At 35.5% G+C, this 24,558-nt stretch overlaps 1 protein-coding gene across 2 annotated transcripts; it reads left to right on the forward strand.

Annotated features, from left to right (window-relative positions):
• Positions 1-327: 327 nt before the first annotated feature.
• On the forward strand, positions 328-17,685 carry LOC105061520 (COP9 signalosome complex subunit 3). 2 transcript variants are annotated; one of them, XM_010945595.4, is made up of 12 exons: positions 328-595; positions 4,437-4,552; positions 4,680-4,926; positions 8,909-8,966; positions 9,046-9,135; positions 14,393-14,455; positions 16,138-16,227; positions 16,548-16,706; positions 16,797-16,918; positions 17,032-17,104; positions 17,181-17,316; positions 17,477-17,685. In XM_010945595.4, exons 1-11 carry the CDS (start codon positions 411-413, stop codon positions 17,250-17,252), a joined length of 1,275 nt encoding a protein of 424 aa, XP_010943897.1. In that variant the 5' UTR covers positions 328-410; the 3' UTR covers positions 17,253-17,316; positions 17,477-17,685. The 2 variants fall into 2 exon arrangements, with proteins under 2 accessions (XP_010943897.1, XP_010943898.1); XM_010945596.4 differs by having other exon boundaries at positions 17,398-17,619.
• Positions 17,686-24,558: the final 6,873 nt, after the last annotated feature.

A 24,558-nucleotide genomic window follows, 5' to 3' on the forward strand; every position in this document is an offset into this window, starting at 1 on the left:
CCTACGTGGTTGTAAAAGACAGATTTGATGGTGAAAAGTGAACAAGTTTCGTATAGAGAGAGAGCTAATTGAATATGTCTAAAAATACCCCAAAATTTAAAAGATGATGCTATAAGATGATCAAAGCAAACTATCGTGGGATGGGCCAAACAGAGGGTAGCAGTCTACTCAAGGTCGATTGGGTGCCATTATCATTCTGATAGACGGTGCCTTGCCGTTCTGATGGACGTTGCGTCTCGTGCGTGGAAATGAAGTAGAGCAGATCGCAACCGTCCATTGCTTTCTCCGTCCAAAGCTTGCTTGCGTTACGGAGGCATGCCTTTTTTTTTTTTTGTCCCAATCCATTTGCCTCGTAGCGGCACCGAGAGCGCTCTGTTTCCGTCTCCTCTCGAGCTCGACTGGAGATCGCCATGGATTCCGTGGAAGCTCTGGTCGCCCACGTCCAGGCGCTATCGGGGAACCCCGAGGAAGTCTCACACCTCCATTCTCTTCTTAAGCAATCGGAGGACTCCCTCCGCTCCCAGGCCTCTCGCCTCTTCCCCTTTTTGGAGCAGCTCGACCCTTCCAAGCACTCCCTCGGCTATCTTTATCTTCTGTAAGCCTCGCATGTCCCTTACAATCCTCTTCTACTCGCATCTGGTTGATTTCTTCATCTCGATTGATCGCGTTCTTTTGATGTGATTAAGGTTAATTTGTAGGAATTTGGAGTATTGTATGTTGTGCGAGGATTAATATTAGGTCGGGTTTTGTTGCTTCAAATCTGATGCCAAACAATACGGGCGGCTAGGTTTTGTCGCAAGCTGTTTCAATATCTTACTATGGTGTATGCCGCCCTCCTAGGGCAGTTGGGCGGACTGTTACTTCTTTGTTTTTTTTTTTTGGTTATGAATTGGTCGGGCATCCTTAAAAGCAATAAATAACGCTCACATCCTATTTCTTTCTTTTCTTGTTCCTCCTAACGTTAATTATCTTTTTTTTTTGGTGTTAGTAGGATTTATGGTTTATTTGTTTTTGTATTGATTTGTTGCTAGGGTTTATCATTGAGTATGCAATTTTCTTTTTATGTTCATGGATTTTATCCTTCTGAAATCTTTTGTTACCAATTTCTTAGAGAGAATTCTAAAACAAAAATTTTCTGGTTTTGCAATTTGGTCTGTAGTGATGTCAAATAGCTTGGCTAGCAAGAAAGCATTTGGCCCTTTACTACCCCAGTTTTATAAACAACTGCACTTTGTCAAGAGCTTCTCTCACTGCTTTTTTTCTCTCTATACCATCATGGTTCATCTCAATGCACTTTTACTTATGGCTTAATGTTATACATGACTTTGCTCTTAGAAAGCCTTATGATCCCTAGTCTCTAAAACCGTATTCCTAGAATGCATATTGTAAATGTTTAGTCCTTCAAATCGTAATTCCTTTCAAACCTATGTCTAGACACTCTAACTCAATTAACAAGGTGATACATTGTCTCTTCTCAGTCCTGTCTAAACCGTACGTTTGTTCCATAATACAGTCTGTATGGGCCTTCAAAGCCTAATTCCTTTTAAACCTGTACCTGGATTCTCTAACTCAATTAACCAGGTGATTCATTGTCTCTTCTCAGTCCTGTCTAACCGTCCCTTTGTTCCATAATGCAGTCTGTATGGGCCTTTGACTAATGCCAACATGTCATGTTGTAAGATGACTATCTGTGTAGTATTACTATTACAAATTTATAGCTCAGAAAACTACTGAAAGCAGACAAAAAAATATTAACATGGTCTCAGGTTTACATGGCCGATATTTATTGTTTGCTTTTCATAATCAATTAGTATGTAGTAGATGAAGAGTTCTTGAATTAGTAATTAGTTTATTTTTCAGTCTGCATATGGGAAGTCTGGGTTAAAACATGTTGTGGAAATTTACCACAATCAATATTGCTGGCTGATGTCTAGAGCGTACTCTCAATTGGATCATCTTTACATTTTTCTTTTTTTTTTGATAAAACTAGATGCTTAATGATTTTGGATATGTTAATAACAAGAATAGAATGGTAGATGATCAGAGGTATTGCATTCTCTCTTCCTAAAGGAACCTAGGAGTAACTACCCAATTTTCTACTTGGCCTAAAGGACACCAACACTATCAAGGTGAGAATCAAATAATATTGGAACCAATACATTTATCGAGGATTCAATTTATTTCATCACTTTTCTATAGTATAAGTTATACTACAGTACAACTCTTGTAAAATAAACCTAATTCTCCATTATAAAAGAGAAAAGAGAAAGCAGTTGAATCTAAGGATGAAAATCCAAATTATATTTAACTCCTATACCACTGTATTTCTTGATGAGGTAACCGGTATTTGAAGTTTGAATTGAGATCTATGTGACAAAGTTATTCTATTCAGATTTGAATGGCAAAACTGTAATTTTGTAGTTGGTTGTATAGAAGGTAAAGGCCATGAATTCTTATCTAAATTTTGTTTTTGTCTATTTGTTAAATGTTAAGTACTGACAACTTGTCCTGGTGAGCCATTATTTCTTCTATTGCTGCATAGCCAACAATTTAAAGCAACATGACAACTCATCCAATACTTTTGTTAAGCTCCTTTACATACATTCCTAGTTTTTGTGTCATTCTTGATCCAATAGAGACATCTTAATTGTGTTGTTTTCGAGGTTCCAAAAAAAGTATGCAGCAGTCAAGCTACCGCATGGTACCTAAGTGGTACATGGCTGCAGTTGAGTGTTTATGCAGTTCACATTTAAGAAAAATCTAAGTCAAAAATAAATTCACAGGAACAGATAAAAGAATTAAAACCTAGAAATAGCTCAATAAAAAATCAGAACAAAAGAAGCAAAATTATAGTGGAGGTGGAGGGCCGCACATCCGGGGCTTGTGCTCATGCAGTTCACTTGTGTGTGTGCTATTGTGACCTATCTACATACAAAAGCTGCCTAGACTCTACACAAGCCATTTAAGAGGCTGCATACATGCATGGCTGCATATGTGGCCATATAGACTGCTATTTCTGAAGCAGTGGACCATATGCTTTAGATTCACCATTTGATACTTTCTTGGGCCTTCAATTCGGTTGACCCTTGTTTTGCAACATGCCAAGCATCCGGTGTCATTGATGCTTTTCTTCATCCTGATTATAATTTGTTTGGTTATGTTTCATTGACATTACTAACATGGTTGTTTGCTTAAGAGCTGGTATAAGAATTGACATCTATATTGGTGTGTAGGGCATTGCCATGCTGAGCAGTTTTAACAAGCAATCTTAGGGCCTGTTTGGATGTTCTTATAGGATTGGGCTGAAAATCCGGTATGATTCATGGATTGGGCCATCCATTTAAGAATGGCCCTGCATCAACCAAATACCACCTAGCCCAAATCATGTGGGAGGAAAGAAGGCCTTTATAGGTCTTTTTTCTTCCTGTAGCCCAAAGGCCAGGATTTGGGCTTTGGACAGAATCTTAGAAAATGCAAGATGTATGAGCCAATTGGCCTGATTCTTACAAAATTTTTTAGCTCAATCCTATAGGAATATCTAAACAAGCCCTTAACATTTTTAGATACCCATGCCTGAAATTGGAAGCATGTAAAGAAATGTGGAAATTAAATGCATGTACACCTAATGTGTCGATAAACTACTAGTAGAAAATTATTCATATATTGTAGTTTATTTTTTTTAATATGTAATGAATTTGTACCCACCAACACCTGTGTCTCTGGACCTCCAAGGATTAGTATTTATTGCTGAGATCATTTTGCAATAATTTGGGCAGTCAGCTAGGGATTTACACTCAACAATCTTGCCATGGAGACCAGTGTTGTGATTAATAGCTGATTAGGATGGTTTAAGCTTTTGCAACTAAAGCTAAACACAATCTTCTTAAGAGGGAATGTTTGGACTGTTACTGTTAGGAGCCGTGAGGAAGGATTTCGAGAAGCTATTTTGGTGACATAGACATGAATTAGGAGGGAAGTAAACTGCAAGAAGCAGTTCATGGAATCTTGTTAATGGCCACATTCATGGCTCATGAAGAATGGCTGCTGGTGGATCTCATTCTGATGTTTCTACTAATCGTGCTCTTATGTTACTTTTTTTTTTTCAAAGATAGTGCTTTGGTTCAGCAATTATTACTATATGATCATATTATTCAGAGTTGCAAGATATAAATTGGAGGTGTGCTACCATTTATGTATGCTCTATTATGCTTGTAATTGCAAGTTTTAAAGCCAAGGGGATAATTTTCTAAGTGGCAAATTATTGATAATTTAACCACCTTGTTTTTGCATTGTTCCTCTCTGTTTTATTCTTATTTTCTCATCTCATCTATTTCAGTTTTTGTATACTCAGTCATTGTTTGCTATCCCTTCACTTAAACTAAAGCTTCCTGCTAGATAATGCTTATTTGCTTTGTTGACTATAAATGGTTCGACAGGGAGGCTTACTCATCTGGACCACTTTTGGAGGAGCAAGCTAGTGGTTACCTTTTGACTGTTGTTGAATTTATTGATTCCTGCTCAGCAGAACAGATACGTCTAGCTCCTGATAAATGTATGACAGTCTTGATCATGCTCGAACCCTGTCAGCTATGTGTCCTTTTGTCATGTGTTCTTCACTTTCTCTAGTTATAAATAATTTTTATATCCATATTTTTATAGTACATGTCTTATTTATGCAGTTACTTCTGTTTGTAAGAGTTTCAAGGATCAAGTTATGCAGCTTGAAGTGGCAATACGGGGAGTGGCTCCCTTGCGGACTGCTATTCGTAAACTTCAAACTTCCTCTGAGCATTTGACTACTCTACATCCAGACTTTCTTCTTCTCTGTCTGCTATCAAAGTGCTACAAAGCTGGCCTAAGCATTTTGGATGATGATATCTTTGAGGTTGATCAGCCAAGGGACCTCTTCCTCTATTGCTATTATGGGTTAGTTAAATTTTATTTACATTTTATACATTTGTACTTTAAATAAAGATAGTGGAGCTTTAAAATGTTTTCTCTAGTTACTTGGGAGTTACAATTTGCAAACAGGAATCTATGAGGAAGAGTTTGCTACCTTTTGACTGAGGAAACAGAAACACATCATGATTCAGAATAACATATTTATTAAAAATGTTCTCAAATACTTGTTCATTTGCTAATCATTGTAACATCCAGAAAGCTTATGTAAAATCTCAACAATTTTGTCATATTAAATGGAGACAAGGTTCTGCATGTTCTATGATGCTTTGATAACATCAGGTCCAAAACCTTCATCTATAGCAGCAGAACCAACATAAGGCCCTACAACCTGGTCCGAATGTGGACCAACTTGGAGTTTGAGCATAATTTGCCAAATTGTGTTTAATGGTGTCCTGGATTGTTGATATGCTATCTTAAAATCCTGTGTTTGATAGTCAAGTAAACCAAAAGCATAATAAGAGTTTGGGCCTATTTGGGAAATTCCTTTTGAATCTGGCTGGATCTGGCAGGATGGGCTGGAGAAGGAAGATAGAGAGCGGGGGAGAGGGGAAAGAAGAGCATGGGATTATAGTGGGGCTCGATCCCTACTAGGTGAAGAAAGGAACTTGAGAGGCTTTTTCTCCATCTGCGAGTTCTCCCTCTCCTGCTATGGCTTACTACTTTGTCACTTTGCTCTTTTTCTGCCCTATCCCACTAGCTCTTGTAGGATTTTCCCAAACAGGGCCATAACTCATTTTCTCACCTATACTCTGTAAGTATGTTTTGAAATCCTTTAGAAATTTGGATGTTTTGAAATCCTTTGGAAATTTGGAGTCCTTTTTAAGTAGTTCTTAAGCATATGAATCATTTAGAAATACAAACCCAACTTATATTATCTTATTTAGATTTAGTATTATTTAGTAAATAAATTCTTGGCTATAATTGTAATAGTTTTCTTTGGAAAAAAATGACTGGTTTTTTTTTTGGCTAAATCATAATGTACCAAAGACTTTTATTCTTTTAGGCAGAACAATAGTTTGGGGCAATATGTATTGGTTGAGAGGAGGTTTGCACGGTGCTAGCTTTGAGTGACATCCAGGCTGAGTGTAGCTTGTATCTTTTTGTCTTTAGATAGAAGGGCTTGTAGCAAGGTTTGTTAAACCGATGCGGGTACTCATCTTGGCCGGTAAGTTATTCGATGTGGTATGGTTTTGTAGCCATTCTTGGGTATACTGAAACAAGGAGAGCCAAAGAGGGAGGGGCAGAGGGAAAAGGAGAGGGAAGAGAGTGAAGAGGGAGGAAGGGAGGGAGAGAGAGGGAGGGGGGGGAGAGAGAGGGGCCAAGAGAGAGAGAGAGGTTTGAGCTATCGTGGGGGAGCTTCGAGAGCTCTGGATCTGGCGAGTGGGACCAAGAGAGAGGGAGGGTGGGAGAGATGGAGAGAGAGAGAGAGAGGTTCAAGCCATTGTGGGAGAGCTTCGGACTAAGATGGAGAGGAGGGGAGAGAGGGAGGGTCGGCTCAGTTTGGTATGTCTGGAACCAGCCAGTTTGGTTCAATTCAGCTAACCTTGGCCTATATGGTTTAAAAGGTGTACAAGATAGGGAAAATGTCTTAAGAACTTGGTAATGTTTTATCGCAAGAATTCTAGGAGTATTTGATGTACTGAAGATAGAAAATCATGTATTCATGAGAAACTGTAGGAGATTTGGTGGTTTAAGGAACAGATAAGTGAGCTGTCAATAGTGCGCCGTTGCATATAACTTGCAAGTGTGGCAAATTGAGTAATTTTAATCTTCCTGACTAATGATTTTGATAAAGGGAATAGACAATTGTTTCCAACCTTTGATGTTGAGGTATCAAAGTGAATATATGTCTTGAATGGGGAGCAAGGATAATTTATCATAGATGCACTTTCTTTTTTTTTTTTTTTTTCTTTAACATTGACGAGGATTAAGAAAAAAAAAAAAAAAAAACAAAGAGAGAAGGGCTCAAAGAATACACATGAAACAGTACAAGTATTTTATTGCACGTGAGATGGTCTTTCTTTGGGTCTATGATATATGCTGAGATTAAAAATGCCCTTAATCCACAGCATGTATTGAGTCATGAATTGGATAAGTTACGAAAGGAGCAAAAGCAATTGAAAAACTAAGGGAATTGTGGAAGCAAAATGATGACAGAGGTAAAAGGATGAGAAGATATTATTGATAGGTGTAGAAGGGAAAACTAGAATTTCTTGCACTTCCTTTTCCTATTAGACCTTTAGGCTTTGCACTTGCAGTTTTCGCAGGGCTGCTATGGAGAACTCCTGACCTTTATCTCGTCTCAAATTGTAGTGCTGCACAATGAGGTTCCACAATGTCTCGTCAAATAAGAATTTGGGAGAATTATCAAAGAGAATAATATTCATTTCCACAATGTCTGACCTTTAGGGGGTTTGTATCTATTAGCATTTGGGACCTCATGTATTTGTCTAGAATTATAGAAGGTAACAAAAAATAAAGCCTTGAATGAGACAAACTTGCAAATAAGTCCTAATGGTGGTTTGGGAATTGGATGGTAGGTTCCTTTAGTTAGGCATCAAAATCACTCCTCCAACTAGGTTTGAGTTGATTTATGCATGAGTGCTTGCAGAGTTGGTAATTCTTGCAATTCCATAGATTCCATTTTATATTCTGCCAGTGGCAGTGGATTACTTAAATAAAGGATGCGATAGTAGAGTATTCAAGTAGATGGAGAATCTTGAACCATTAAATCATGCATGTGGTAGAAGAGTTTTTATTTACACAAGTAATCTACATTGGATGGTTGGACATGCTTTAGTGCTGCCAATAATAAATTTATATAGTCCATCATCATAGTGCTTGTGGCATGTGGCCATTAACTGTTCTGGTAGACCCTCATAATTGTTATGTTTTCCTTGTAATATATGCTGTAAATTTGCTTTCTCTGGGATAAAATTCTCCTGTAACAAGTATACATATATATGCATGTCTCATAGACTGCATGAGAAGGATTAAGATTGTTTTAAACTGCATGATGAACTTAAATCCAAAGTAAGATTTTGATTTGAATCATTTGACCAAACATGCTATTATTATCATAAATTTGTAACATGTGATAATTCAGAAAGATAGCCTAGGAACTTGTTAGTTTTGAGAAATGAATGATATTGTGCGTAGTTATAGGTGAGGCTTTAACAATGCTGAGACTTGGGAACATCAAAAGCTACTTCCTGGGTTACAAATATGTATTTACATATGTACATAACATGTATGCATATACATACATTAATACATGCATACATAAGTGTGTGTGTGTAGCTAGACTAGAATAAGGTCGACCGAATTTGGAGTTAGATCTGGTCTATCAAAACTCTACAAAAAGGTCCTACATCGATTATCTAAGCCGTTGGACATGATCTATTACCTCAAAACTACTTGCACACCAAAGATCATATGATTTGGAAATCCCCAGCCTATGCATCAAGTAGTTAAAAATTGGACAACTTAGATAAAATTAAATTAGATGTATTTTTTGATCACTTGATGCATAAGCTAGAGGTTTCCAAATCATATGATTTTTGGTGTGTAAGCAGTTTTGAGATAGTAGATCGCATCCTATAGCTTAGATCATCGATGTAGGATCCCATTGTCCAGTTTTGACCTGACTGGATTTGAGTCCAAATCCGTTCGACCTTATCCAAAGTCTGCCCCTATATATATATATGTTAGACTGTGAACAAAGTGGTCTTTTTGGGCTTCATCTTCTTATAGACATTTATGCACTAATAATTTAATCATCTGCCCAGTAAGGACAGATTGTCAGCATTTCATACTGAAACTGTTTAACAGGTTTACATTCTTGCTTTCCTTCAAGTCATTATTGATTATAAATGCTCAGTTTGGCTTCTTGTACTGGCGGAGGTGCCAAACCTGTCATACTCTAACTGATCTATTTGTGTAACAGGGGAATGATAAATATAGGACTAAAGCGTTTCCATAAAGCCTTGGAGTGTCTTCACAATGTGTGTAAAGTGCCTAGATGTTGTTTGGTTATCTCATTTATCAATCTGGTAACGCGGTATAAAGTTAACTTCATTGCAGGTTGTTACCGCACCAATGACATCTTTAAATGCAATTGCTGTTGAAGCATTCAAAAAGTATGTCCTGGTTTCACTTATTCACAATGGACAGGTATGCTTGCTTTCTTCCTTGCTCCACATTTTTTTTCAAATGCCAAGTACTGGTGCAAAGTAAGGTTCGCCTTGTTGATACTAGACGTCATATTGGTGACATCTTGGTACGGTGTCACTATGCCCGGTACAAGGGTTTTGCCCCTGTACTGACACTCGGTAAGCCCCCATACTGTATACTGGTTGGCATCGGAATGACATTGTATGCTTGCTATGCACCAGTACTGACCTGTATGGCGTACCATACCACAAAGATTTTCATATGAATCTAGTATTTTAGCTTAGGAGAACTTAACACCTTGTCCTGTCTTTGATTGCTATTTTACTTGTAATCCCTACAGAGTTAGTGCTTAATATTTAGTCCCCTTGTATACAATGGGAACTTTTTCTTTATTTTTTTACACAGTTATACTTGTTTCTGTACAAAGTTGCACCTAATTTTAACAGATTTATGCATGGCTCGGGACTAAAAACAAAATGGTCATCAAAATCAAGGGATGGGAATAGAATTTTCAGTGAAAGGGGGATTAAACATAAAATGGCAGTAAATCCAGCATGGACCTCAATTTTCTCCTTAGCTTAATTGACATGGGCTTCCACTATAACAGTTTTACAACATAAAGTATTTGCATGTCTCAAAGGTTGTCTCTGTTGATCTTTTTTAAGCATAATAGGTCATGTCCTACACCTTTCCACTGTTTTATTATGAGGGAGCAATCTTGTTGAAGTTAGTTCATGGCAAATTAAACAGTGAATTGGTGTCACTGACGGAACTGAATATATGGAATCTTATAAAGCTTTAAATAAACCTAAATATATAATTGAGTTCCTTCAAAATGATTGATGTTGTGAAATTTTGTAACAGCATCTTTGTTGTAGACCAGTAGTAGTAAACTAGTTTCATAGAAACAAAAAATTGTCGTAATCCAGCAGTAAAACATAATGATATTATGTTATGAAGGCAAAAGATACATCTATACCTCAAAATACCAACATAAGGCAGAATGATTTGATATTTGAGCAGTTAGAATCATAATATCATTACAATGACGGACCTACCTGACAGAACTGAATAGTCAGAATCTTCTAAACTTCCAAATAAACTGGTATAAAAACTGAGTTCCGAAAGAATGATTGGCCTTGTTAATTTCTGTATCACTATCTTTGTTGTATCTGACACTTATTTCACAGAAATAAAATAGTATCATAATCCAATTGTTGGACTAAATAACAATGTATTGCAAAATCATTTCGACATTTAAAATTTTATACACTATAGCTTGGATCTTGGCAATGTTATAATTAATTTTTATTCATTAGTGAACTTCATTAAGTTTGCTGTGTATGGAGTTAGTTTGGACGTGTGAGTATTTGATTGTTCCATGGTTTTGATAGCATCAAGATTAATCAGAGAATGTTTTCATACTTATTCAAGCCAGTCACCTTTATGCTCCTTGATTATGCTTTATAATGTGAAGGATCATTAAGAGGTTCATGCATATGGATACCTTGTATTGTTGAATTAAATCTTCTAAACTTCAAAATAAACTGATATAAAAACTGAGTTCCGAAAGAATGATTGGCCTTGTTAATTTCTGTATCACTATCTTTGTTGTATCTGACACTCGTTTCACAGAAATAAAATAGTATCATAATCCAATTGTTGGACTAAATGACAATGTATTGCAAAATCATTTCGACATTTAAAATTTTCACATTATAGCTTGGATCTTGGCAATATTATAATTAATTTTTATTCATTAGTGAACTTCGTCAAGTTTGCTGTCTATGGAGTTAGTTTGGACGTGTGAGTATTTGATTGTTCCATGGTTTTGATAGCATCAAGATTAATCAGAGTGTTTTCATACTTGCTCAAGCCAGTCACCTTTCTGCTCCTTGATTATGCTTATAATGTGAACTTTCATTAAGAGGTTCATGCATATGGATACCTTGTATTGTTGAATTAAATCTTTTGTCAGTTAAGATTTCATTTTTTTCTGCAACTAGAGAGGGGAGAAAATGGATTGCTTTTTGTATTTTTTGCATGATGCTTTCTTTGGATTTAAACTCCTGATTGAGTTATGCTATGTTATTGCATAGTAACCATTCAGATTTGTCATTTCTGCATGTGGTACATTGGTCATGCAGTCTGTAGAACAAAAGTTGTAGTTAGGTCTGAACATAACACTTACATACCCTACCTTGCTGGTTTTCACATTGTTTTTCTTACATTTCTAAACCTCTTACAAAATCAGTGAGCCTATTATTTTTGCCTTCATGCTTATATCTCACCTGATTCAGTACCCAAAGGTCTCACCTTACCGCACGTTTTTAAACGTTGGGTAATGCACCCCTATGGTACCAGCTTTTGTATTGCAAAATATACTGTTATGTGAACCATTATACTAGGCGTAGTGAGAAAAACACCTACATAAGGTTTTACACATTCCTATGTTGATTTTTTTCCAAATTAATGTTCTTTTTAGATTTTTCTGATAAACGTCTTTTGAGATTTTTACTTCAAGGTTACACTCACATATGGTTTATGGCAAGGTCTATAGTACAGAACTGGCACTCGTGCCTGTAGTCCAGCAGTACGGTATGCTATGTACGCTCTCGTGCCTTGCCAGTTCGGCATGGACCGATAAAAAAACCGCCAAGGGAGGGGGAAGGGAAGAAGAGAGACGAAAAGAAAAAGAGAGAGAGGGAGGGGGAGGAGGAAGGGAGGGAGAGGGAGAGTGTGGTGGATAGAGAGAGGCGGAGGGAGAGGAAGAGGGAAAAGGAAAGACAGGAAGAGACAGAGAGATTGAGAGGGGAGGGCATGGTAAGTGGCAGCTGTCGAAATAGGGCCGCCCTCTCTGTATGCATTGGGACGGGTGAAGCCCTTTTTTCTTTCTTTTTTTTTTTTGAATTTTTTTTTTAATGAAGTCGGAAGTGCCTGCTTCTATTGTGAAAGAGGGGCTGATGCCCCTGTTTTGAAACGAAATAGGGGCTCCGCCCCCATCTTGATGCATGGAGAAGAAAGGGCCCAACGCCCTCCCTTGGCCTTGTTCTGGCAGCCGTTGTTCACTGCCAACCTCTCCCTCTCTCTCCCTCCCTTCCTTCCTATCACTCTTTCCCTCTCTCACTGTGCGTCGGTTTCTCAATTTTATTGTTGGAACAATTTCAATTTGCAGCTAATATGGCTTGGTATGCTTTGAACTGGACAGTTCGGGATGCCTTGGTTCATGGTTTACCATCCATTTTACTAGTCATACATTGGTGAAACCAAGTACTGGTCTGATTGATCGGAGGATACTTGGCACTGATGTTTGAACCCTTGATATGTCCCAAAGCAACATCCTGAAGAAATTTATAGCATATATATCTTATATGTAACACTTTTATCACACTTATATCATATTAAATTAACAATGTATAACTGCCCAATTTTAGAAAGCTGTGTTTCCTTATTTCTTGGGTGAATCGTTCTGGTTGCATTTGTCATGTGGTTATGTATCCTTTTGACAATTTCATCATTTTATCACCTCTGTCATACATCTCAAAATATAAATACCTAAAATCTTTATATATTTCCTTTTATGATTACCTGTGAGAAACATGAAATGATCTAAATAAGAATTGGGTTAAAATTATACAAGTAAATTACAGATCCTACAATGATTGATTACATTATTTTCTTGTGATGATATAAGTGTCTAAGTGTGTGCATGCATGTGCTTTCCTAAAACGATATACTTTTGTGGTTGTTGAAGGTACTAATAATTTCTATCAATTATGGAATAAATGGAATTAGTCAGTTGAAAGTGCAGAGTTACATGTTCATCTTTGGTGATGTCCTGGCTTCGAAACAACTTGCACCCTGTGTATTATAAGAGATGAGTTTTAAGTTTGGAAGATTATCACTTGTTGAAACATAGGGGTTTATGAAAAGAGAGTGGAAATGGTAAATCTCTTTATAACCATATAGCACGAATGGCTTTAGTATGAGAAGAATGGAGGTCATTTAAAGTGGGGGCATTTGCATAGCTGAAGCCTATGTTATGTGGACCCTTCAGTTGGTCTAAAGTACCTGCACCCAACAATCACGGGGATTTGTATGACATTTGGACACAGCTTTGCTAAAAGAAATTCTTAGGGATTGAAAGGATCCGGCACATAGACATGGACCTGCAACGGACACATGCACCTGAGTCCATGTAACATAGGCTGAAGTACCTTACTGTTGGAAGGTAAGTAGCATAAAGAGTAATTTTAGCTAGTGAGTGCATGGCAGCCTTTTGCACTCAGTTTAGAAGTGATGGTATATGGAGATACTGCTTTGTTATCTAACAGACCTGTCATTCTTCTTTAAATTGCTAGACACTCCTTAAGCAAACCTTCTTTTTGACCTATATGCCACCCAATTGCATATACCAGCCACATATAGGGTATACGGAGCAATCAGGGAACGATGTATACATGGATGGCCTCACGCACGACGCCTTAAAACACTGCTACTTATATTTTGTCCTTGGCATTTTGTATACTTGAGCAGATATATTAGGCAATTATGTTCTAAATAATTAGAGTGACTTACCATATATAGAGACAACTATGCAAACATGTGCACATGGACATTCACTCTTTTGACACACACATGCAGAGACCTAATTACATATAATGTAATTGGTAATATTAAACATTGTTGAGTTCACTAAACAAAATACACAATATGGATCCATACAAACTACAGAGTCCAAGTGGTCTAGTAGTTTCTGGCTATGCTGCAGACTTGGCCAAGGCACCTCGACAAATTGGCTTGGCAACACTGCTATACATGTGTAAAGATTAAGCATAAGAGGTCTATGGTGTGTGTAATCCTTGTTTATCATGATGGAAGGGAACATATACATGCATATGTTAGTGATTGGTCGAAATGGTCGCCATCTGGTGAAAACAGTTAGTGTTTCATTGATATACTAGAAAGCTCGATCATCTGAAATGCAGTCTACTGAATGATTCTTAGAAATGCCATTCAACAAGCCTTCTTATTTGTTCAGGTTGCTGCAACAACAGAATTTGTAGTGCTGCTTTTTAAGTTCTAGAAAATGCATTTAGTTTAGTTTGTTCGGTTACGTACTTTAGTTGTGATTCTTGGTCTAGCTTTCGCATAGCTGTAGTGATGGTATAGGTTGATATTTTTTAAATTGGACATTGATTAAACCTGTTAGAATCTTAATTTTGAATATGTTGATTTTAATAAATATCTGTAACAGGTTCCTTCATTCCCAAAGTATACATCTGGAACTGCTCAGAGGAACCTTAAAAACTACACTCAGGTAGTCAATTGTGGTAATTTGAGATTCATTTGTCCTCTGTTTTTACAATTGTGGCCTATGGATGATCAATTTCTTTGCTGACTTTTATGTTATTCTAATTTGTATGTCCTTAACCATGTTCTTGTATGTCTTTGTCGAGAAAGTTCTTGTATAGAATATTCTACTGAAGAATTCCCATCTTAAATTTGGGCTTTAGAATCCTCATTTGATTTTGCATAATTAATTCAGAAAAATGAAAATTTATTTGGAAATTTGACTCCCAACCAGCAAGCATAGAGTGTTCTTCCATTTCCATTTTTTTGACAATTTGGAACTTACTGAGGTGTCTTACATCAGACTATGTTGTAGGAAACATAAATAAGTAGTGCTGCATTAATGGTGCCTGTTGTATTATGGTCTGCCAATGATAAAAGATTATGGGCTTGAGAGTATTGTACTAGGTTATGGTCTCAATCATGGTCCCCTCCCCTCCCTCCATTCCTGAATCAGATAGCACACTCTTTGGAGCTCAATCTTTAAATATTGTTTTCAATGAATATGCTTTGTAGCAGAGATGTAGGAAGGCATGGATATAGGAGATGAACATTCTCTTCAATCCTTCCAGTTAAATTTCCAATTATGCCAAATTGAAGTTTGATGAGACTGTCCAGGGCAGTTTATCTAGAGCGAGCTGTGTTGTTGGACGTTATGGGGAGAATAGTTGCAGTAGGTGTGGCTCCTTTAACAAGAAATTTGGTGCCTTTTGTTGTACCAACATCTTGTTGGAGGGGTTTGTGGTTTACCACTGAGCAAGTGCAAGCAGAAAATATTTCGGCTTAAAATGGTTCTATCATTGGTGCTTGGATTAAATGTTCTGATGCAACAACTGGGTGCCCTTGTTTTAAAGATTTCAGGATTATTGTCTGCAACTTACCTACTTCGAGGATTTCCCATGTTTATAGGGAACGTAACCTGTCTTGCGATCAGATTGGCAGGATCGCTTACAAGTTGCCATGCTGATGGATCTGGGCTTGTTATCATCCTGCTGGGCTTTGGTCTATTGTTCCAGCAGATCGTACAGGTTGTCTATTTTGAGCTTTTATAGTTGAAGTGTATGACCCTTCTTTCTTACCAGAAAGAAAATAAAAAACACATGCAATGTGAGGTTGGAAAGTAATTCTTGTGTACTTTTAGAGGATTGAGAAGGCTGAAAACCTAGCCTAGTAAGTTAGATGTGCTATGGATACAAATGATGTGGGACTGCGAGGAACATAAGAGAATACCAAAATCTGCATGATAGATCATCACAGGTACTGTTTAAATGGAGCATGTAAATTGAGGTGGACAAGGTGGGAGTTTGGCAAGTGGCATTGCCATGAACTAGCAGTCATAGAACTTCCCAAATTGGTAGACCTAGCAAAACAACCATGGAGATCACCCATGTCTGCTTAGACTAAGAATCCATTCTTGCTGTAAGCATAGCAATTTTCTTATCATGTGATGGTAACATTTGGCGCATTTCCACTATGTTTGTCACATATTTCGCTTATTACATATTTCTCTTATTATGTATTCTGCTTTTACCTCTTCTTGCAGATGCTGTACATGCATGCCTTGCTGTTGAACCATTTCTGATATATTCTATGCTTGAGTCAACTGTAGTTGCCAAAAGTTTTACGGATGTTGTACTATTGTTTTGGCAGCCATATACTGATTTGGCTAATTGCTATGCGACGGGGAAATTTTCTGAATTAGAGACCTCCATCCAGACAAATATTGAAAAATTTCAAGCTGTGAGTACTCTATTGACTACCACTTCTATGAGATCTTGATTCTTCTTCTGCTTCTTCCTTCATCCTCTTCATTTCCTTTTCTTCCTGCATTGAAGGTGGTGGATACCTATACAGTATTTCATTGAAGGTGGTGGATACCTATACAGTATTTTCAGTAGTATACCGAGATTCTGTGGATTCTTCTTGCCTTTTTTTCCTGCTAATTATTTTAGGATATATTCACCTTCCTACCTTCTTTACTATAGTGCCGTATGAGGTGAATCTCAGGGATGTTCCCTTGGTTTCTTGTGACATGTGAGTCATTTTAAATCATCTTTCAGGATAACAACCTTGGGTTGGTGAGGCAAGTTCTATCTTCTCTATACAAGCGGAATATCCAGAGACTGACTCAAACTTACTTGACTCTGTCACTCCAAGATATAGCTGGTGCTGCACAGCTCAAGACCCCAAGGGAAGCTGAGATGCATGTACTTCGGATGGTAGGTTTGCTTGTTGCATAATTCCATCACGAATATTTTTAGCTTATTTTGATGGATCGGTAATCATAATTTTTTATTCTGTAATTCCAGATTCAAGATGGTGAGATATTTGCTACAATAAACCAAAAGGATGGAATGGTCAGTTTTCATGAGGATCCAGAGCAATACAAAACTTGTGAGATGATAGAGCATATTGATTCGTCAATCCAGCGGTACATGATCAGCTTCCAGCCTTTTGTTAGTTTATTACTGTCACCTTGTCTGTGACCCATATGTCTAAAATCTTGTTTGATGGTACTTCATTCTCTCATTTATCCTTGCTTAGGTTAATGGCATTGTCGAAAAAGTTGAGCTCAATAGATGAGCACATTTCATGTGATCCTGCTTATTTAACAAAGGTGAGTTTCAGAATGGATTTTTGATCTCTTTTCTCTGTGCTTATTAGTCATTAACAGGATTTTCATTGTCATGCAGATTGGTAGGGAAAGACAAAGGTTTGACTTTGATGATTTCGATTCTGTTCCTCACAAGTTTTTACAAACATGAGTTGGTACATATTTGGAAACGCTTCACTTGGCAGTGAACACATTTTCATGCAGACCTTTCTCAGGTAGTTTACGTATCATCATGTGCTTTTGATTAATTCGGAGGAAAAAAATAAAAAAAAATTCACGTTACTCTGTCATGGCAGGCGATGTGATGGCATGTCACTGATTTTGTTATCCTTAAGTCTGATGGACATTACTTTTTTTGTTACTCTGTCATGGCAGGCGATGTGATGGCATTTCACTGATTTTGTTATCCTTAAGTCTGATGGACATTACTTTTTTTATCCTCTGCTGCACAAAGGATCTTGGTGGTTTGATGTAACAGATTATTATCTATGTTTATCGATCTTTTCTGTATGTCAGAAGCATTGGATTATTTTTACTAAATTGTTATTTGAGAAAAAAGATCAAGTTATCAGACTTTCCAGCAATAGCTTCTTATCTTGCAAATGAGTACTACATCTCCTATGAGATCTCAGGACAATAATGAGGTTCGTGGATCTGCAGACATCGGTGGTCTGAGTTTACCAGTGGGGGTCTTATTTTAGATGTTCCGATGGCTGCAAAGGTCTCTGTTATGTCAGAGTTCTTAACAATGATCAACATAGGTATATAAATTGTTCTCAGAACTAGACTGGATCTTCATTTGTAGACATGGACCATCGTTTCTGTCGAAAGCTCGGGCGAGTCCTGAGCCGACCGGAGCTGTGCATTGTCTATGGTGTCGTTGTTGAAGCTTCAAAAAGAGTAAATTATACGTTGTTAAAGTAATCCTTCAGTGCATTGTCTGTGTATTTAAGCCAGCAGTTTAGCCACGCCAAAGAAACGGCCCTAGGCATTTACAATTTGTGCTGATCAAAGTCTGTTCTTAGTTCAGTATGAATCTCATGATACGTGCACGATCAGGCCTGGTTATGTTGTTTATGTCTCTTGGTTTACCAGTTCTGTTGGTACAGGCGTACAGCCTTCTTGCGGTTGTGGTTACGGCGGACTTGAGGTTGATCCTGCCTTGACCTCCATATTTCTCTCTTTTTTTTTTTTGGATAAATTGGATGGTTCATAATCGTCTAATATGAATTTTGGGTAGTTTTTCAAGGTGGAGACGATAAGCCTAACTGAATGTCACTGTTTTGCGCAGTTTTTGAAATATGAGGGGAATTCATTCCGCTTTAGTTTGGATTGACGATCCGAGGAAACTTGCTTCCGGCTGAACTACAGAAAGAAAGTATTGACTGAAAAGAAAATTTGACTGAAAGAAGAAAGAAAGCTGTGCACTAAAGAAAATTGACTGAAAATATTTTCCTTTGCTTCCAGCTGACCACCTGTCTGTAGGCTGTGTGCTTGATGGTGTTAGTATTGTGAGATCCTACTTTGTGTTAAACCGGTCTGGACCGGCCAAAAGTGGCCCAGACTGGCCACTCGTGCATGCTTTTACATGTGCTGGGCCTGAAGACACCTGATTGGAGTTTCTCTCTCCGGATTCTGTTAGTAGCAGGAGACCTTAGCTGTCGGACTTGGGTGGAGCGCTGGGATCCTTTATGGAGGAAGATCCCCTCCTCTAGCATCCCACCATTAATTTTTCTCTTGGTCGCCATTTGTTGTCATCGTGACTTGGTTTCTTGTTGAGACTGCTCATCGAGCTAGTCTTAGTACCTCATCGGAGCTGAGGTAATGGACTCAAATCTCTCTCCTCTGCACTCTTCCCAGTTCCAAGGTGTCATTCCTCGGCCTGATCAGAGCCAGCAAGTCACCAGATTACTATTGAATCGAGACTTTCTGTTTCTGTTTTTGCCGTTTATTACCGTCGGTTGCCGCTAGTTGCTGAGGCCTCTGCTACTCTCCTGAGTGCTTCATGGCCGTATGGCAAATTATTGGCTGCCATGATTGAAGTCGAATCCACTACATTCCCTATGTTTAGACTGAATCCTTTATTTTTATTTCTTATTTTTCTGTTTCTCTTCCGTTGGCCTACCTTTATTGTCGGTTGTTGATGTCACCAATTGTTGCCCAGGCGATCACCCTCTGACCAATGCGATCGCTGGCCAACCCTCCCCTCCTTTTGTTTAGAGAGAGGAAGCCTCCATGGTTTTCTCATTTCCGCTCTCTTCTCACTTTCTCTCTAAATGATCCATGTGATTTAGTCAAAAGGACTTGGGGGGATTCTGGGCTGTCGACTTTAACTTTATGATTTTTTTTTCTTGTGAGAAATTATGATTTTCTTTTTATACTTGGATTTGATTCTACGAGGGATTTGATTCTATGGTGAGCAAGCTACTCTAAACCCTAGTTCTTATATTAAGGTGTGGGCCGGTACATATTATATTTGATTCTATCTTGATAAAGATAAAAATTTTTGCACGCGATCATTTATATTTGTAACTATATTTATATATGTATCATATATCGATAATTTATTCGGTTTTGCACAGGATGATATCGTCTATTGTATGATTGTCAGTGTTGTATGCATACCATGTATGTCTATATATATATATATCCTACCATCTATCATATTTCTTTGAGCATATAAATGTATTTTTGATATTGATGATTTTTGTCACATAAAATATGATACTGATTAATATGAAATATAGCAAAAAATATAAAATAAAAATATATTTTATTTGACAAGAATAAAGTTAATTAATCAAATGGATAAGTAAAAGTGTTGGGACTAATTTCATCATGTAGATATTCTTATAAGCTTATTATGAGATAGCCTTTATGACTTGTACGTGAGATAGTTTCATGATTATTTATAAAATAGTTTTTATAAATTATGTATGAGATAGCTTTCACAAACCACGAGCTTATGCATGCGATAGCCACCATAAGCTTATGCATGTAAATTATCTTTTATCAATTATGGATTAGGGCATGATCTTGATTAGTTTAAATCTAAAAAATTATTATTTTATCTAAAATTGTGATAGCGAGAGATAGGTGATAAGATACATAAACCACTTTTGAATAAAAAGGTTTTACTTGATGATATTTGTGTGATATTTTTTTTGAATAAGATGGATATTTGATGATAGATTGTGTAAATTAAAATAATAACTATTATAACAATTTTGGAGGAATAACAGTTATTTAAATAAAAGTCATCCCTTGATTATTTTATTTTTAATAGCTGTAGGAAGTATGTTAAATTGATTAGATGTTAGATAAGTTGACATCATTGTATAACAACATTTTTTTTCTTTTCAAGACTATGTTTTATCACCTACTAAGAAGGCAAGATTTTTTTTAAAAAATAATTTTTTTTGATGAGAATGAAATAAATAATAATTATCCATATGGAATCCTAGATCGATGCCCATGTTGTGAATGCCATGAGTGATGATGGAGGTCTTGCAAAAATAAGATTAAAGTATACTGTTCATCCACAACTTTTGATAGAATTTTTTTTTTGACATTCGCATATGAAATAAAAATAGCAAGGCCTAAAAAGCAAGAAGCAGTGACATCATAATATTCAACATACAAAATATCGATCAGTAGGCAAGTAGAAAAGATCTTACATTTTTATAATATTTTCTGTAATAAATAAAATCTCCAACACCATATGATAGAAGAATAGCAGCCATTTGACTTCTAATACAAAGGTACATAACCTAACTTAGCATTTCATCTTCGACAAATAAAATTTCTTGGATTTTGGAGGATGGAAATAATGGAAAACTCTTCTTTCTCCATTTATTTTTGTAGTAGAACATTAGCCAAGTATGTCAACACTGCATCATAATTTTAAATTTCAGAGACTAAACCACATAATGTAATAGCTCCAATTGATAATTTTGGACTGAATAATATTAATGAGAGTTGTAAGACCGGTTGTATTCTAGTTGTTACTTATTATTTAGAATTATCTTATAATAAAAATCATTATGTGTTAGATAAATATCTCTAACTTTCAAAATTTATAAAAGAATGAATATATTTATAAAAAATTTTTTTGCATAAATCCCTTCTAAATATTAGAATTCGTATGAATACCCTTCCAAAATTTATATTTATATATATATACCCTCCTAAAATTTTATGTTTGCATGAATACCCCGAACATAATGGTTTTGTTGAAGCTATTAGTCAAAATCAAATTTATTTAAACTAAAAATTGACTATAATTATGAAATTACCTTTTTATGACAAAAATGGGTCTAGTTAATGAGTTTCTCTGGAATTACATGATCTATTCATTCCATCCATTTCACTAACGATTCATTTTTTAATTTCTAAAGTTCTCTAATCTCTTTCATCAAATTATGGCATATTCTCTTCTAATTCAATTCTCCACACTAATAGCCTTTCTCCCTCTCTACCTTTCGTTAAAGCTCTCCTGATCAACCCCAGTAGTCAAAACCCCTACATAGCAAGCACATGTTCTAAATCTAAGTCTTAGGTGACACATCCAAAAGTTTAGAATTAGATAATTATAGTTCGATGTCTCTCTCCCTTTTATCGCTTCATCTTTCTCTTAATAAAGAATTCTAACTTTTATTATTTATTGACATTTATCAACATATATGCCTTGTAATCATGCATAGGTTTGTGCAGCCTTAGCTCCAATAAGATTGTTCTTATTTTTGTTTTTGGCTTTTGGATAAGAGGTGAAGTTGTTCTTATATAGAAAAATTAGCGAACAAGCTTCTCATCCTCATTCAAATCTCTATGCACCTCCTCTTTTATTTCTCACCTCCCTTACTATATCCCCTTCTCAATTGCTCCCTATGTATGAATTGCAATCACAATTGGTTCCTCCATGAGAAAATAATGTTGTTGATGCTCCTATAGTTGTTCTTCATTTAATTCTCAACTTATATTCAATATTCAATGAAAACATAACCATAGAGAAAGGAAAAATAAATTTTTTGTAAGTAATATTTTTTGAAAGGATTTTTTTCATATGAATACCCTCTTAAATATTCAAATTTGCATAGATACCCTTGTAAAGTTGTTATTTCATGTATATCTTTATAGGTTTTTTTTTCTTTTTGTATGTGTACCCTATTTTAGTTATTTCAATTTTTAATTTAATGATGTTAGATGATATAGGTGCATATCAAAAAAAAAAGAAAAGAAAAAGAAATGTATATATGCAAAAAAAAAAACTTTATGAGGGTATGCATGACAACATCAATTTTGGGAAGACATTCATGTAAAGTCAAATATTTAGAAAGATATACATGCAAAAAAAAAAATAAAAATAAAAAATATGCCCTTAAAACTAACATATTATGCATCTATTTATAGCATGAAAGAAGGAAAAGAAAAAGAAACAAATCCAAATGATGTTAGGGAAGCCTGTAAATAAGCCTTTCCAAGAATTCTTTTCCTTTTAGAATTATTTTATGATTCTATTTTTTTTTTTGATTAGAATTACCAAAAGAGATAACATATGGCCTATAAATAGGCTCTGAATATAACTACTTAGCACTATTTATTTATTTATTTTTTATGAGAACTCATATAAGGTCCAATCTATATCTATTAATAAGTCATAGTTGTATTATTTTGATATCAAGTCATAATCAATAAAGTTTTCCTTTAAATTTTTTTTTCAATTTAAGTTTTTTCAATTCTTCATTTGAAGTGATTCATTGTAGGCTATGTATGAGATTGTAGATCATATAAGAGGTGACTAGTGTAAGGATGGAAACTTTGAGCATTCTTGGAGAAATCAGATGTATGAGACTAAAGATCTTCAGGAGTTGGTGAAAAGCCATCAATTATCTATTTTAAGTCACTTCCATAAATTCTATATTTTATATAGGCTTGTTTACATATTATTTTTATTATTATAGAAAAGAAATAAAAACTCACCTTTCATAGATAAAAAACTAAAATTATACCGCTTTATAGTGTCAAAAAGATATAAAGAATCATTCTTATAAATAATATGCTTATACTATACTGTAAAAACTCATTTTATAAGTAGCATTCCATGTCAATGTACTAAAACTCTCACTAGTAGCTCTTTAGAGTTCAAGCAAATAAATTTCAAAGACATCTATGGACTTAGAATAACATAGTAAGATAGATGGGATTAGAATTACTAATTTTATGGATTGTAAATGTTTCAATATAAAATGGATTTCAAATAAATCTTACATTCTTTCATAGATTATATATGCATTCATTGACACATAAGTTTGGATAATGGTGTGCTCTGATACAAAAGTAAACCTGATACGATCTTATCTCTATTAATTTTATAATCAATAGAGATGCACCAATATTATAGTTGCTATAAAAATTTTTGTTAGTGAAAGTGCCAAGATTAGAGCAAATATCAAATTGGTTGGAAATCCCCAGCAAATCAATATGTCAAACCATGAGAAATCAATACACGTATCTAGATCAATGATAGTGTGACCTCTATCTCCTTCCACAATAGCTTCAATTTGTTCCCTCACTTCCCCTCCATTTTCTTTCTCTATCTGACTAGGTTCTTTCATTTCTTTTTCCTCAATTTTGGTAGTTGTACAAAGTAATAAATAAAATTAGGAATCAACCTAAGGATATTCATTTTGTGAGCCCATGTAGAGTTGAGAGGGGAGAGATGGGGGGACGGAGAGAACAGGGACTCTCTTCCCCATGTTCTTTGATTTATAACTATTATCACTTCTAAAACAAATGATAAAAATTGTAAATTTTGTCCAGCAGGATCGATGCATCCTTTAAATAGTTCACAGCTTATAAAAAATTATGGATGCATAAAATATACATAATACACCTATACATATGTTTTTTATGAGTATGAGTGTGTGTGTGTATGTATAAATCTATATATACAATAGAATAGATGTGTATGAATTTATGTATACTCAAAAAAGTATCAAATATATATATCTACATGCATACAATTTAAGCATGTATGCACACATTATGAGTATTTTTACATAATATAATATATATGCATCTATATATTTATTTATATGTATAAACATTTCTTCCAAAATAATAATTTTGGTAGTTTTTCTTAACCCTCTCTTGGTGGTACGAATATAGATCACTAAACTATTTTTGTACTTAATAACTTGGACTAAAATTTTCAATATATTTTTTGATTTATATATTATATTTTTTGGCATTATGTTTAGTATCATTTTCTCTTTTACTTATACAAATATATTTTCATTTTTCATGTATAATGTCTATGTTTGCATTGTCAAATATAATATATTATTTCAATACATGAATTTACGTATGCATATAATGAGAATAATTGAAAATAATTAAAATAAGAGAATTTTTTTTATATATATGCATATGTTATATATTTATAAATACATATATAA

This window comes from Elaeis guineensis, chromosome 4, assembly GCF_000442705.2.
Source record: "Elaeis guineensis isolate ETL-2024a chromosome 4, EG11, whole genome shotgun sequence".
Taxonomy (NCBI): domain Eukaryota; kingdom Viridiplantae; phylum Streptophyta; class Magnoliopsida; order Arecales; family Arecaceae; genus Elaeis; species Elaeis guineensis.

What these genes read in the sequence shown, in the direction of transcription:
- LOC105061520 (XM_010945595.4), top strand. Translation starts at nt 411, where the DNA reads ATGGATTCCGTGGAAGCTCTGGTCGCCCACGTCCAGGCGCTATCGGGG. An exon ending in CACTTATTCACAATGGACAG is followed by an intron (nt 9,136 to 14,392) that starts GTATGCTTGCTT and finishes TATCTGTAACAG; the next exon opens with GTTCCTTCATTCCCAAAGTA. An exon ending in ATCCTGCTTATTTAACAAAG is followed by an intron (nt 17,105 to 17,180) that starts GTGAGTTTCAGA and finishes ATTGTCATGCAG; the next exon opens with ATTGGTAGGGAAAGACAAAG.